This window comes from Artemia franciscana, chromosome 21 (genome assembly GCF_032884065.1).
Source record: "Artemia franciscana chromosome 21, ASM3288406v1, whole genome shotgun sequence".
Lineage (NCBI taxonomy): Eukaryota > Metazoa > Arthropoda > Branchiopoda > Anostraca > Artemiidae > Artemia > Artemia franciscana.
Window position 1 is genome coordinate 13986975 of NC_088883.1, and position 15778 is coordinate 14002752.

The 15778-nt window shown below is 37.0% G+C and overlaps 2 protein-coding genes across 2 annotated transcripts in view; both read left to right on the plus strand.

Moving 5' to 3' along the window:
• The window catches only part of LOC136040691 (uncharacterized), a 146436-nt gene extending 142978 nt beyond the window's left edge, over positions 1 to 3458 (plus strand). Inside the window, exon 4 of the mRNA XM_065724990.1 lies at positions 3375 to 3458. Coding sequence (XP_065581062.1) covers positions 3375 to 3458 — 84 coding nt within the window. The remainder of the gene's footprint in view (positions 1 to 3374) is intronic.
• Positions 3459 to 9007: 5549 nt separating this feature from the next.
• The window catches only part of LOC136041026 (urocanate hydratase-like), an 88051-nt gene continuing 81280 nt past the window's right edge, over positions 9008 to 15778 (plus strand). The window contains exon 1 of the mRNA XM_065725546.1: positions 9008 to 9151. The gene's annotated coding sequence lies outside the window, so the exon portion shown is untranslated. The remainder of the gene's footprint in view (positions 9152 to 15778) is intronic.

The window sequence follows — 15778 nt, forward strand, 5'->3', positions numbered from 1 at the left end:
ATTTTCCCCCGGTTTCTGGGTTGGGGGCTGTGTTATCCCGAGAATTTTTGTTATATGTTTTTTGGTCAATTTTGAACAAAATTATCATATAAACAATTGGATCGAAAGTATTTGGGAAAAAGAAGGCTGGTGGGGAAGGGGGACTAGTTGCCATTGGATCCCTTTTGAACTTTGAACTAGAAAAGGGAACTAGAACTATGAATTTATAACCATTTGAGTCCCCTCTCAAATTTATGCGACCGCCTCTGCCATAAAACCTTATATACCCCTGAGCACAAGCTGAAACCCTTAGTCCCCCTGCACCCTGGGGGGGGGGGTATGTTGACCCTGAAGTTTTGTTATTTGATTGTCGGACTATTTCAAAGGGAATTGCTTTCTCAAATCCATAGGACAAATTGAAGGAAAAGGGGTGTTGAGAGAGGGGGGGGGAGGTAGATACAGTCCGATCACTTTTGACTGTTAAAACGGTAACTCAATTTCCAATCAAATGAGCTACCTCTGATCTTTATAGGACCACCCCTTCGAAAAAAAAGCCTTACAACCCCCTTACGTACTCGAGCTCAAGCCCATGGCATAACGTGGGCTTGAGGATAAAAGTGCGAGGGGCTAGTTGACCTCCGATCTCTTTTGACTATTCAAAAGTGAACTAGAACTTTCAATTTTCAATCAAATGAACCTATTTTGAAGCTTATATGAGTAGCCCTTCCATAAAAACCATAAGTGCCCCCTGGGCATAACTTACGACGCCAACCAATGAACCCTGGGGAGGGGAGTACCAATGCCAGAGTTTTGTTGTATCGGACACATTTGGGGAAGGCCCTCCAATTGCTTTTGACTCCTAAAAAGACCACTATAACTTCCGATTTTCAATCAACCGAGCTCTTCCGAAGTTTATACGACCATCTCTTTCATAAAAAGTGGCCATGGGGAAAAAATTGGAGCCTTATGGCCTTGGGTTTGGTGGGAGAGGCTAGTTGCCATTGGATCACTTGACTCTTAAAAAGGGAGCTAGAGTCCCTTCTGAAGTTTATACGACCACGTTTTCCGTAAAAACCTTATTTGTCCTTGGGGTATAAGTTAAAACCCTTCCCTCGGGTTTCAAGTTGGGGGTGGGGTGGCGGGTATGATGACCCGGAAGTTTTGTCACCTGATCGTTGGACTATTTCAAACAAAATGGTTATCTCAAAATTTTGATCGGATGCAATTGGGGAAAAGAGGGTGGGGAGGGGAATATTCCCCCGGATCGCTTTTGATGACTCTCAAAATAATAAATGAAAATTTCCATTTCCAATCAAATGATCCAACTCTGATGTTTATACGATCATCTCTTACATAAGACCTTAGGCCTATTCCCCCCCCCCAAGGCAGAACATACAACACTTCTCCCGGCCTCTGGAAAGTTGTGGTGACCCCTGAGTTTTTGTTATTTGATCTTTAAATTATTCTGTAGAACATGACTCAAAATTTTGATCACATTTATTTGAGGAAAAGGGCCCTTTGGGGGTAGTTGCCCTCCAATCATTTTTTATTCTTAAGAAGGGCACTTAATCCTGGAGTCTTTGTTATAATCTTAATATTAACATATTAATCTCAATATAAAATAAGATTGATAAAATCTTTAGAACAAAACGGCAATATAAAACATTTGATCGGACGCATTTAGGGAAAAGATAGTTTGTAGGGAGGGGGGGGGGGCTAGTTACCGTCAGATCACTTTTGACTCTTGAAAAGGGGACTAGGATTTTCAATTTTCAATCAAATGAGCTAACTCTGAAGTTTATGCAAGCATTCCTTCAATAAGAACCCTTTATGCCCCCAGGGAATAGATTACAACGTCTGCCCCGGACCCTAGGTGGTTGTGTGTACCCCAGATTTTTTATTATCCGATGTTTGAACCATTTTTATCAAAATGGCTATCTCAAAACTCCTTATATACGAAGTGCCCTGGTCCAAAACTCCCCCCCCCCCAAAAAAAAATAATACATTGTGCCCATATCACTCTTTGCTTAAGCAGCGCTATTGTGCTCCCTAAGACTTTGACGTCACTGTCAAATTTTGAGGATGCATTACGATAAGTTGAAAAAGCAGCTGAGCCCGACACGTGATATACAGCATCAGGGGCATGGAGGTCCACCACTGAGCTAATGCAAAAATGGGCGGTATTTCCCCACTCATCGTTTTTTATTTGCCGATAGAAAGCAGTCTTTCACAAATTATTTTGTTCTGACCTTACGCCAAAAATGTCCTTTCCTATGCTTTGTCTAATGGTATTTGGTGTAGGCTACAGCAAAATAAACAGCAGCTTTTAAAATCGAATTCCCTCGAATAAAATCTCAAAAGAAATCTTTCTTCGGTGATTTTCTCTAGCTGTGACCGTCTATTCCGCTTCTATAATTTTTTTAAGTCTTTATCGTTTGTGTAAGATCTGCAGCAAGTGTACCCGACCTCCTAGAGCAACTTCAAGGTTCTCTAGGCTCTCCTCGCTCTCTAGACACTGCACTTATATTTAAAATATCTTTCTCACCAAAGATGCTTATTGCGCCACAGTTATTTATGTTTTCAAAGCATATTGGACCGATAGTAGATTCCATGTAAAGCAAAGTCAACTTCAGAAATCCAAATAAATACGATATCCGTATCGTAATACGATATCCAAATAAATACGACAGATAAATACGATATCGGCAAATACTGTTGTATTTTATTGGGAGTAGTAGTACAATAACAAATAAAGAAAAAAGAGCTAGATTGAGGATAGATAAGTTCCTCTAGCTAAAAAAGTTCAGGCTCTACTACCATATTCGACCAAGAATCATCAGGACTAGAAGAGTAATGGACAAGGAATGATCTTCCAAATAAAATATCGTCCTAAGAGAAAAATAATTAGAGGAAAATAAAAACAGAACAGATCTTTAAAAAAGGATTATGGTAGAAGATCCTTGAATAGAAGTTGAAGAAGAAAATTCAGAAATTACAAGGAAAGATTAATGACTGTTTTTCAATTATGCTTAAAAGTCTCAAAAATGTGCCAAATTTTTTTTTATTTCTTGCTAAAAGCCAATTTATGGTAAAACTGGAATTAGCTAATTGATTTCACTGCAAAGCAAACGATTCTTTTAAAGCAAGTGTTTGAACTAGATCCTTTTTTCATGAAAACTAGATAGCGCTCAATACCAAAATTGGTTGGAGTAGTAGATACCACAGCAGACCCACATTTTTCTGTATTATGTTTTCAATAGAACCAAGAAAATAAAGTAAAGTATTCATACGCTTACCACAAGTCACCTTGGTATAAGCTTAGAACCAAGGAAATTCAAGGTCTCAGCTAAAATTTGATCAACAGGATTATAATAATACGCATACCTCTCTTTTAGGTGGCATTGTGCGAAATTGTTCAGGAGGCTAGTAAATGGATATCAGTAGTATTGGCTAGTGTAATTTCAAAGGTGAAGTACTAGTTACTGAGCTCAATTGATACTGATAGAACATCAAGCCGGTGCCACATGTCATATTTATTCGAGAGTATTTACACGTTCCTTTCTGTTTTTTTTTACGAACCCGATAACTCCATAAAAGTTATGTTTTCCAGCAAATTTTCATGATATAAATTTTTTCACCCTTCCCCTTCGCACCTTGAGGGCAGACTTGAAAAGTATGGCAACAAAACCTGTTGCCTGATACCATTCCCGGTACTCGAACAAAATACATTTTTTTTTCAAATACGATTTCCATTTTTTTTTCTTTTGCCTCTCAATAGTAAAGGTTTCAGTTTTTGTAGGTTCCAAGTTCTTTCTTTCCCTTTTTGGTTATCTGTGACCAAGAAAACCCTAGAAAGGACACACAAGGTTTTTCGGAGATAACCCTTCCCACTTCAAACTCTAAAGAGGCATTTCCAAATATAGTCCCGATGACATGGGAGGGACTGCTTTTACATTCATTTTCCTTATTTTTTACCCCAACAGCCCCATAGAAAAAATCTTTTTCTATGTATTATCGCATATTGAATTTTTAGCCTTTTGACCCCTCCTCCGCGCTTTCAGGGTGAATTTGACATATTTCTCTTAAGAGTAGTAACACCAATTTTAGATACGGTAATAAGCGCTTTTTTCTCTGTGGAATGGTGCAAAAATCATGTTTGTTGAAATTTGTTCAAGGTCTACGTGTTTTTGTTGTATCTTCATTGTACTAATGGAGAACCTTTCCACTCTGCTACTGCGAAAATATACTTTGGGGCCCACATGTACACAAGAAGAGCCTTCGGATCTTTCACTCAAATCTTTATGTTTTCACAATTTTCTCCTCAGATTGTTTTTTTTTGTATTTTCAGTATAAATCGTCTGCTTGTTCATTTTTTCAATCCCCCCCCACCTCATCAAGTAAATTTACATGCACATTCCTAGTTAGAGCGGCCATTGACCTTAATAATTAAATGCCTTACTGCTTAACATCTTTTCTAAGATGTATTTTTTTTAGTTAGTACTTTTAGGTGATTTCTAATTAAATTCCACTCTACAAAGTAATTTCGAAGATGAACCCGGGGCACCAATCAACCCCGTTTCCTAGGTTTTGAAAAATACCTCTTTTTTGGTATTTTGATTGAAAAAATTGAAAACAACTAAATTGCCTCCCTTCCAAACTATGAAAATATACATTTTCTATCTTCTTTTAAGAAGAACTGCATTTCTTCGTCTCCCCCCACCCTTTATTTTTGTGAACTAGTGCCCTTGACGTCAACTCCTCAGAATTCCCATTAGACTATGCAAAAACCGGAGAAATAAAATATATAGACGACACATCTTTTAGAGTAAGCAGGAGAGGGTAGTTTTGACGTTTTGCTTTATTGTTTCATTACAAAATCAAATACCAAATAATCATCCTACTTATGTGATTGATTAATTTATCTAAAATTTTTATTCATCACAAAAAATAGGAATTTTGGAAATCCAGGCCGAAGGAGAAGGACATTCAAGGATTACGAGGTCCAATGGTGCTGCTTCATTCTAAGGGTGTCGGCAGAAAATTTTCCAGGGGGGCAGACCCCAAAATAGCAGTGGTGGTTTGGTGACAGTTTAGGAGGTTTAGGGCACCAAACTACGACTTTACCCTGGCCGAATGGGTTGGTGCGCTGGATTCGGGATCCCTTGTCTGAGAGGACGCGGGTTCGAATCCCAGTGTACCCAATTCTTCAGTTTGGGACGGGGGTTAGTGGCGTGACTCTGTAAGCTTAGCCAGAGTCGACCCAGCTCTAAATGGGTACCTGGAGAAATCTGGGGAAGGTAAACAGGAAGGGTGTGCGAAAGCACAGGATGGCTGGCCCCCAACCCCCATTGCACTTCCTGGCTGAAGGGCCAAGAAACGGAGATCAGCACCACCGGTACGGACTGTAAAGTCTAATGCCGTATCCTTTACCTTTTATTTTATTTTATTTTTTTATTTGATTTAAAAGTGTCAATAACTACATTTTAGGCTTCCCTGCTGCAAAAGAAGTAATGCCAAACGGTGACAGTACTGGATTCAACCCATGTTGATTCGCTTTATTTGTAATAAAATTAGGCTAAGTTTGATGATCTCTAATTGCGTATCAGCTATAATGAAGGAGGTTGAGTCATTGTTTAGGTAGGGGTTGTGCAGATTCCTACAAGAGTACATTTTAATAGACAAACTGCTTACTCTTTCTGAGGCTTAAGATAAATGTTGGAAGAGGTAGGGGGGGGGGAGTAGGAATTCAACAAATATTTCTTTATACAACTAAAACGTTAAATTCCCGTATCTAAAAGCATATAGGTGGAAAAGGCAAGGCAGGTCATCATAAGCCCCGTTAATTTCCTTGAGGTGGCAACTACTGCTAGGAACTTAGTTTTCAGCAATTTTAAATGGTAATATTTTTCTTTTTCTATTTATATGAAGTACTTCAACATATTTAAACGAATGTATGTAATGTATTTATCGATAAGAAAATCCTATTGTAGAGGTTGTGATGGCTTCAGTTATGTAGAAGATCGAAAGTCTCTCAGACTTTCCATCCATACAAATATAATACTCCTTTTCATCCAACCGAAATTCTTAAGAAGTAATAAGTAGTAATAAGGACTTTTCACTACAATTACTTTTCATCGCCAATTTGTTAAGTATATTCAAATTTTATCCAAAATTGAGATTGTGAATTTAAACTTGGACGGTACTAATCAACGTAAAATTATTGGTTTACATATTTTAAAAGCAACTAACCAGGGAGATAAAGGACTGGGATCTCAACCCATTTGAACAGAATATTCTTTATATGAAGGACTGTCTGCTCCTTAGCTCCCTACTCTTTACTGTGAAGTTTGGCTTTTTTCCAAATTTTTAAGAAAATACATAATTGTAAAAAAAAGATTTTTCAAAGCACTAAAAACTTCTGTTTAATGAACAAAGTGCTCAGAAGGGGGTAGTCCTCCTTGTATACAGAGTAATTTATATTTATTTTAAGTTTTGAACTTGCTCCTTACTTTAGTTGAAAAACTTTTTCTATTTGCACAGAAAATATTGATAGCACAGAAAAAAACTATCAATATTTCAATGATGTCTATTTGGATTTTGATGAATAACCAAACGGTTCGTGGTAACATTCTGTAAGTAAGGAGTGACCCTGCTCAATAGTAACCGGAATTCTATGAGACCGAATTTTTATACCAATAGATATTACAAAAGAATTGGCTTATTGTGCTGATTCCAAATATATAAGTTTCATTAAGTCTAATCTTACCCATCACAAGCTACAAGCCTCAGAAAATTTGTCTGATTTTCGAGAAAAGGTGGAAAGACCCCCTAGAAGTTATAGAATTCTAATGAAAAACGCATCATCAGATTCATCAAAGAACTATCAAAGAACCCAATTGCAGAGATTTCAAGGTCTTATCTCGAAAAATGTGGAATTTTGTAATTTTTGCTACAAGAAAGATCACAGATGTGTGTTTATTTTTTTCCCCAGGTTGGTCACATCCACCCAGTGGACCTAGATCGTCGGGCGATGGTTCATTTTAGTTATAGTGCCCTTTTAAGTGACCAAAAATTTAGAGGGCAAACAGACCCACTCCAACGCTACTTTTTCCCAAAATAGTCCAATAAAAATTTTGAGATAGCTTTTGTCAGCATAGTTGAAAGGCCCAATAAATGTGTCTTTGGACCCAAAATGACCCCCTAAAGCCCCTGAAGAAAGGTTATTAAGTTATAAAATTTGCCCATTGTCTTATTTTTTATTGGGAAGTATGCATATATTTTTCAGGTGGGAGAGAAGGACGAACTTTTTACTGGGAGAATTATTACATGGAAAGGGATGTTTCCAGGGGGTAAACTTTTCAGGGGAAATTTTACACTGGGTGAATTTTTCAGAATTTCTACACGCAATTTCTTTATGTGTCTTGCTTTATCTTTACCGATTCAATTTTAGGCGTGGAGATTTTAAGGGTAATTTTCAAGGGTAAATTTTCGCCAGAACTGAATTGTCCAGAGGATATTTGTATGGGGAGTGGGATTTACCCGTGGATGTGGAGCCAGGTATCCTGACTTTATTTTTATTAAAAGCGATCAGAAATTAAACAAAAAAAAACGAGTCATTTCAACTGAAGGTAAGGAGTAACGTTAAAACTTGAAACGAACAGAAACTATTCCGTATATGAGGTGGATTGACCCCTTTTTAATACCTCGCTCTTTACACTAAAGTTTAAATTTTGTCCGAATTTTCTTAAAAACAACTCTTGAAACGCAATGGTCGTTTAATTAGAACAATAAGTAACTTATTTTAAAGTGCCGAAAAACTATGGCGTGAAGAGCGAAGTGTTGAGGAGGGGGCAACCCCCGTCATATCCGTAATATTTTCTTTTCGTTTTAAATTTTAATGTTGCTCCTTATTTTCAGTTGAGACAACTTGTTGTTGTTTTTTTTTCAGGAAGAGATTAACATTTTTCTAAAGGCAATGGAAAAGTATGTCAATTAAAGTAAAAGTATACAAAAAATAAAAAACTAAGAAATTACAGAAAAATACACAAAACAATAGCCTACTTACAAAAACTAATATATAAACTCCCAGCATTCAGTTCATTTGAGCAATGCTGAAGCGTTGGACGGATATTTTTTAACAATATCGACAGTTTTGAACTTGGTTATGAAACACCAAAATATTTAATTTTAATTTAATTTGAATACCAAAAACCAATATATTTGACACTATTATGTTTCATAACTGTAAGAAATTAAATTTTTTTCAAAGTGACAACTAGATAAATACAATCACTCCTGGGAAAAAAAAATACAAAAAACGTGTCCGTTCTGGGGGAAAATACAGAAATTCCTGGCATTCCGTTCAGTGGAACCATTTTTGATTATAGTGCCTTCATATATCAGCTCATGGGTACTCTTGCAATGCAGGCCAAAGTTGACGGCATATTTTTACCGAAATTGTCCCCTATCAAGTTGTTTTTCTTGCGTTTTCTATAATTGTACGATCTATCTCGTGTACTAATAACTGCACTAATTGCTAACATACAAATACACATTTAGGATCACCATATAAAGCGGATTCTTTGATTGAATATTATCTATAGTTAGGCTCTTTTACTTTCGTTTTTGACAAGGATCGTTATTTACTTATAATTCATTACTATGAAGAATTAAAATTTTTTTTGTTGCTCCAACCAAATCATGTAGAAAAATGTTTGTGGAAAACTCCAAAGGGGTCACTCCGTCACAAATTAGAACTTTTATTGTCCTTATTAATGGTCAAAATCTGTTGGCAGGCAGCCAACGAGGGGCCACATATTTTCTCCATGGTTTTCCCTATTCTGCTTACTTTCCTTTGGTTTCCTTATAATTACATTATAGTCCCAGGTGGCTAAGGCCTCCCACCTGCCGGTGCCAATGCTTCACTGTCCCCAGTCTAATACTTGCTCTGCCCTCCAGAAACTGGTTAAGCCAAAAGCACATAACTTATGTAACTACGTATGATAGATGTTACTAACCTAAGCGCCATCGAGAATCCATGCTGAGACCCAATATGATTATTTATGAAGCAAATAAATGCGCATATTCAGTAGATGTCTACTTATTCAGCTAGTCCTGTGACAAAACTCGTAGCATAAACACCCTAAAATATTTGCTGGTTTTATCATTTTAGGTAAGTCTTGATAATATGTGATAAGTACTTGCGCAGCCAGGCCAGGGAGCAAATGTGATCTCTTTCTTATTAAAGATGCGGTAGTGTTGCTTTTTCAATTTGTTGGTTTTGAAAGGCTTTTTTTTTACTTATTTCTCATCAACAGTTGGTTCATGTTGCTAAATAATTTGAATTTGGAAAACAAAATATGTGGAGAGGTTTAAAATAAGCATACTTTCTTATAGGCATATAGCCAAGGAGTATATGTAAGCATTAGGGAATGTGGGGTGCAGTTAAACTGGGAGTGATACGAAATTTCCTGATTTTGTTGAAGTAATAAATTTGAATTAGGCCTATAACATTTACAGTGGCGTCAATTCACTATAATTCAGAAGGGTGGGGGGGGGGAAGGCAAAATGTATTTTTCAAAGTATATGTGGGGCAAAATTGTCATTTTTGCAATGAAAATATAAGACATTTGGCAAATAAAAATGTCTTTTTTTCAAAATCTAAAGGAGCAATTAACATGTATTTGGATAATTAACGGGTGGGATGACTCACTAAAAGATGTCCCAAATTTTCTGATAGAGAATCAACAAAACGACTCGAAGATTTTGAGGCTTCTCATTATACAAGCTTGAAGATTCCAGCATGATTCTGGTTTCAAGAGCATCTTTCTTCTAAACCTATCTATAAAAACTTTTATATGGACATTCCGGACATTCACGTGTGATGCCATGTGAAAGGATAGTTCGTGACCCTAGGATCTGTTTCATTACTTAAATAGAGGACTATATTTCAAAATTTGCCGTCAAGTGATTCCAATAGGCAAGTAAAAAGGGATATTTTCGAGGGGGAGACAATAAAAAACAAGAGCTAAGAGCTCATATGGCACTTGTGACGAGGTCGGAAGAGCCAAGAGCTCATATGGCATGAGCTCTAGCGAAATTCTAAGAATCAATAGATTGATTTAAAAGGAAAATCAGAGGCTTAATGCCGGTCGGGATTTAAAATAAGAGCTCTGAGATACGAGATCCGGTAAAATTCTAGTTAATTGGCTTCTTGCTATCTCAGAAAGGGTTTAGGTTAGGAAAATGAAACTTTCAGGGATGGATCTACAGGCTAAAGTATGTCATGGGAAGGTATTTTAAAGTGCCCATCTCCAAACCTTCTCCCTCTAGAGGGTCCTGAAATTTGCCTACTTGACAGGTCTATACCTATTGAAATGTTGACAAAACAACATTTTACCTTAATTTTTAGTTACTAGTTGCCTTTCCTCTGCCTTTAGTTCTGAAAATGCAATTCCTGTTATTTGAGTAGAATTTTGAGCCATATCAATGTTTTTTTTTTCAAAATTTAGGAAATGTATTTGCATATGTTTAAAACCTTATAAAATCGAATTGAGCAGAGTTATGAAGCTGAAAACAATTTTGTTGTACTTCAATTAAGCGAAGATCTATTTGGCAAGGTTTCACTTTTATAACACACATATTTTTAAAGGTCAACAAAGGTCAGGGCCCTCTAGAGAAAGAAGGAATGGAGGTAGTTGCTTCAAAATACCTTCTCGGGACATACTTTAGTCTGTAGATTCGATCACCACTCATAATTAAAAATACATCATTTTATTTTTATTTTTACTCTCCCTTCAGCCTCCCAGATGGTCGAGTCGGGAAAAACGACTTTATCAAATCAATTTGTGTAGGCCCCAGACGCGTTTACCAATTTTCATCGTCCAAGCACCGAACCCACCAAAGCACTGGACCCCCCTAACTCCTCTAAAGAGAGCGGATCCAGTCCGGTTACGTCAATCACGTATCTGCGACACTTGCTTATTCTACCCACAAAGTTTCATCCTGGTCTCTCTACTCTAAGCGTTTTCTAAGATTTCCGGTTTTCCCCTCCAACCCCCCCATGTCACCAGATCTGGTCGCGATTTAAAATAAGAGCTCTGAGACATAAGTTCCTTCTGAATGTCAAATTTCATTAAGATCAGGTCAACTGTTCGTAAGTTAAAAAATCTCAGTTTTTCTAGTTTTTCCGACTTAACACCCCCGCAACCCCCCAAAGAGAGCGGATTTAGTCCGGTTATGTCAATCTCGTATCTAACACTTGTGCTTATTCTTCCCACCCAGTTTCATCCCGATCTCTCCACTTTAAGCGTTTTTCAAGATTTCCCGTTTCCCCCTCCAACCCCCGATGTCACCGGGTAAGGTCGGGATTTAAAATAGAGCTCTGAGACATGCGGTCCTTCTAAATATCAAATATCATTAAGATCTGATCATTTATTCGTAAGTTAAAAATACCTCATTTTTTTAAATTTCTCCTCTCCTTCCAGCCCCCCAGATGGTCGAATCGGGAAAAACTACTTTATCAAGTCAATTTGTGCAGGTCCCTGACACGCCTACCAATTTTCATCGTCCCTGGACGTCCAGAAGCGCCGAACTCGCCAAAGCACTGAAAATCCCCTCAACTCCCCCAAAGAGAGCGGATCCGGTCCAGTTATGTCAATCACTTATCTAGAACTTGTCCTTATTCTTCCCACCCAGTTTCATCCCGATCTCTCCTCTCTAAGCGTTTTCCAAGATTTCCCGTTTCCAAGATTTCTGTTTCCCCCCTCCAACCGCCTATGTTCTTGGATCCGACTTGAATTGAAAATGGAGCATCTGAGACATAAGATCTTTCTGTATATCAAGTTTTATTAAGATCTGATCACCCATTCGTAAGATAGAGATACCTCAATTTTCACGTTTTCCAAGATTTCTGATTTCCCCCCTCCGACTCCCCCCAGTGTCACTGGATATGGTCAGGATTTAAAGTAAGAGCTCTGGAGCACAAGATCCTTCTAATTATCAAATTTCATAACGATCTGATCACCCGTCCTTAAGTTACAAATACCTCATCTTTTCTAATTTTTCGAATGAATCCCCCCCCCACCCAACTCCCCCAAAGAGAGTCAATCCGGTCTGGTTATGTCAATCATGTATCTAGGACTTCGGTTTATTCTTCCCACCAAGTATCAGCACGATCTCTCCAATTTAAGTGTTTTCCAAGATTTCCGGTTTCCTCCTCCTACTCCCCCCCCCCCAATCTCACCGCATCCAGTTAGAATTTAAAACAAGAGCTCTAAGACACGAGATCCTTCTAAATATCAAATTTCAATAGGATCCAATCACCTGTTCGTAAGTAATAAATACCTAATTTTTTTTGTTTTTCCGAATTACCGATTTAGCCCCCCCTCCCTAACTCCCCCAGAGAGAGCGGATCCGATCCAGATACTTCAATTACGCAATCTAGGACTTGTGCTTATTCTTCCCACCAAGTTTCGTCCTGATCTCTCCACACTAAGCGTTTTCCCAGATTTCCAGTTACTCCCCCTCCAACTCCCCCCAATGACACTGGATCTGGTCAGGATTTAAAATAAGAAATTTGAGTTACAAGGTCCTTCTAAATATGAAATTTCATTAAGATCCAATCACTGCTTCGTAAGTTAAAAATACCTCATTTTTTCTAATTTTTCAGAATTACTCCCCCCCGCTCCTCCAAAGAGAGTGGATCTGCCCCGGATATGCAAATCACGTATCTAAGACTTGTGCTTATTTTTCCCATCAAGTTTCATCCCGACCCCTCCACTCTAAGCGTTTCCCAAGATTTCAGGTTTCCCCATCCAACTCCCCCTAATGTCACCAGATCCGGTCGGGACTTAAAACAAGAGCTCTGAGACACGATATCCTTCTAAATATCAAATTTCATTAAGATCTGATCACCCATTCGTGAGTTAAAAATACCTCATTGTTTCTAATTTTTCCGAATTGAATGGCCCCCCGCTCCCTCCCCCCAGATGGTCGAATCGGGAAGTGATTTTTAATTTAATCTCTTCTGGTCCCTGATACGCCTGCCAAATTTCACCGTCCTAGCTTATCTGGAAGTGTCCAAACTAGCAAAACTGGGACAGACCGACAGAACTTGCGATCGCTATATGTCACTGTATTTATTTTGTAATCTGTGTGAAAAGCACCCAGAAATTTAAAAAAATTGTATTTTTCCTTGGGAGAATTTCTAAGGCTCTCCCTGCTTGTGACACTAGCCCCCAAGCCTCTAAGATAATCTCTTCGTGAGGGATATTGCTCGTAACTAAATAGTTTCTTGTGTTGTATGTTTCCCTCGATGTATGAGAATTTGTGTGTCTGCTGTTGATATTGCAAGCATTTATTAACGCGGATGATATTATTCAACACAACAGTTTTTCTATGACTATTTTGTGTGAAAAATAGTTCTGGTTGACCACGTGGTGAGAAAAATTTGATCAATGGCGGTTTTGGCATCTCTTGTGGCCGGAGCGAAATGTTAATTAGCGCCACCACCATTGTCTTCCATAACATTTCCAGGTCGAATTTTAACAAAATTTCTATTTATTGACCAAATGAATTTTTTACTCATTAATTAACAATTTATCATTTAAATCATTTAACTATTATAATTTATTTATATTTTATTTATTAATTAACACTTTACTAATTATTTGCATTTTTCAACGTCTTACTGAAAATAAAATTCTAAATTACAGAGTTATTATAACCGTTTGATTTTTTATTTCGAATATTGCGCCCCTGAAATTTCTGTGCTCGGGGCAAGTACCCTCTCTGCCCCTCTCCCAAGACCACCACTAAGTATGCAGTGAAATTATTGAAGAAAATTTTTGTACGTAATTACCATTTTACGCTTAATGTTATAAGTTATATCTTCGTTTTAAAAAGTTGAGTTAAATATATTAAAATACATCTTGCTTGAATCGAGCTTTTGTCATTTGCCAGTTGAATCGAAGGAACTACGTTCATTGTTTTTTCATTCTCGTTGGATGTTACTTGGACTTGTAAGAAAGTATAAATTTACCTCACCAGCAAAATTGAGCCCGATTCAGCTCACCTGGTGAGCTAAATTAGTTCACGGAAATTTTTTAAAAAATCAATAAGAATTTATTTATATGCACTTTTGTTATGTTTTTACGAGTCGAACCGAATTAAAGAAAGGGAGGGGGTTGAAACCCCCCTAAAACCCTGCACCCCCCTATTTACGGCCTTAATTGAGTGTTACGTTTGTGTTTTTTTTTCGTCGTTTTTTTCTTTACTCAGGTACGATTTTCATCGATGCTACAGCCTCTTTTTTCGGAATTTAATTTTCAAGAATATGGATAAAATAAGTATTAAACTTGTTTTAAACCTTTATTTGATAATTTAATGGATTGAAAAACATTTAATAAGTAATGATAATAATATGTTAAGGGTTATATAAATACCATCTTAGAAGACAATGTTTAAAACTTGATTTTATCTTGAAATTTATTGTTACTTTTGGAAAAACACGTTTATCAACTAAAAGTTGAAAATTAAAACAATTTCTGAATAGCTGCAAAGACTTAGAACAGAAGGTAATTCTGAAGTCAGGTCGTATCTAACAATTTTTGGAAAAGTCAAAGGCTCTCTACTTAAAGCAATCGCTTCTGTACTCCACTAATAGTTCCCCTTTATATTCTTATTTAACAATTGAAACTGTGACAACTATTTCTTTTATTAATTACGCCCTCTACTTTCTTTTAATTCAATTATGAAAAAATTATAACCGTTAAATCATTTACTTCAAATTTTGCACCCGGGGGAAGTCCTCTTCCCTCTGTCCGTTCCTTAAAATCGCCACTGAATTTTATGAGTCGCAATAAATTCAAAGCCGTCAACTTGCATGTGATTTAATTAGGGACAGAGGTGTCTATTTACTGTAAGGAGAAGGGGAGATGTACTTTGCAAAACTTAGTCACGGGGGAATTTTTCGCTGGAATGGCATGTCCCAATGAAAAACATCCCCAACAAAGATAAGTTTCGAAATCAACCAGTGGGGAATCTAGGGAAGCATAGTCTGTTGAGCTTGAATTGGATATATTATGCGAAAAGAAAGAAATAAAGGACATTCATATTATTTCAGGAAAGACTTATTTCAGGAATAGTATGGGAGGAATTTTCCTGACGGGTCGTTATTTTACGTGGGAATAATTTTCCATGGAGGGATTTTCCGTGTTGAGAAGTAATTTTTCATGGAAAAGGAGCTGGATTTCCCGGCATTATTTAAAAACGATCGGAATTTTTTTTTAAAGTTTTTTTTTTCAACTGAAAGTAAGGAGCAACATCAGATCTTAAGACGCACAGAAATTAGTGATTATATGAGGCAACAGTCCCCTTCTCAATATCTCGTTTTTACGCTAAATTTCGACTTTTTGTTCCTATTCTTTAAGAATGGCCCCTGAAACACAAGGCCCATTTAATTAAATAATAAGCTTTTTTTCAAAAATTCAAAAAAAAAATAATGCAAAGAGCGAGGTATTTAGAAGGGGGCACCCCCCCCCACCATATAAGTAATCATTTCTGTTCAATTCAATTTTATATTTTGCTCCTTACTTTCAGTTTAAAAAAAGGTTTTTTTTATTTATTTAATACCAAACTAAGTCTTATGACTGTGAATGTAATGAAAATAGGGTGTCTCTTCAATTTTTGCCTCCAGGACAGTTTTCAAATCTTGGAAAACTCATGATAAGAATTTTGTTGGCATTTCTGATCAATCTGAAAATAAAAAGTCAAGTCATACAAATATTATGATGATAGA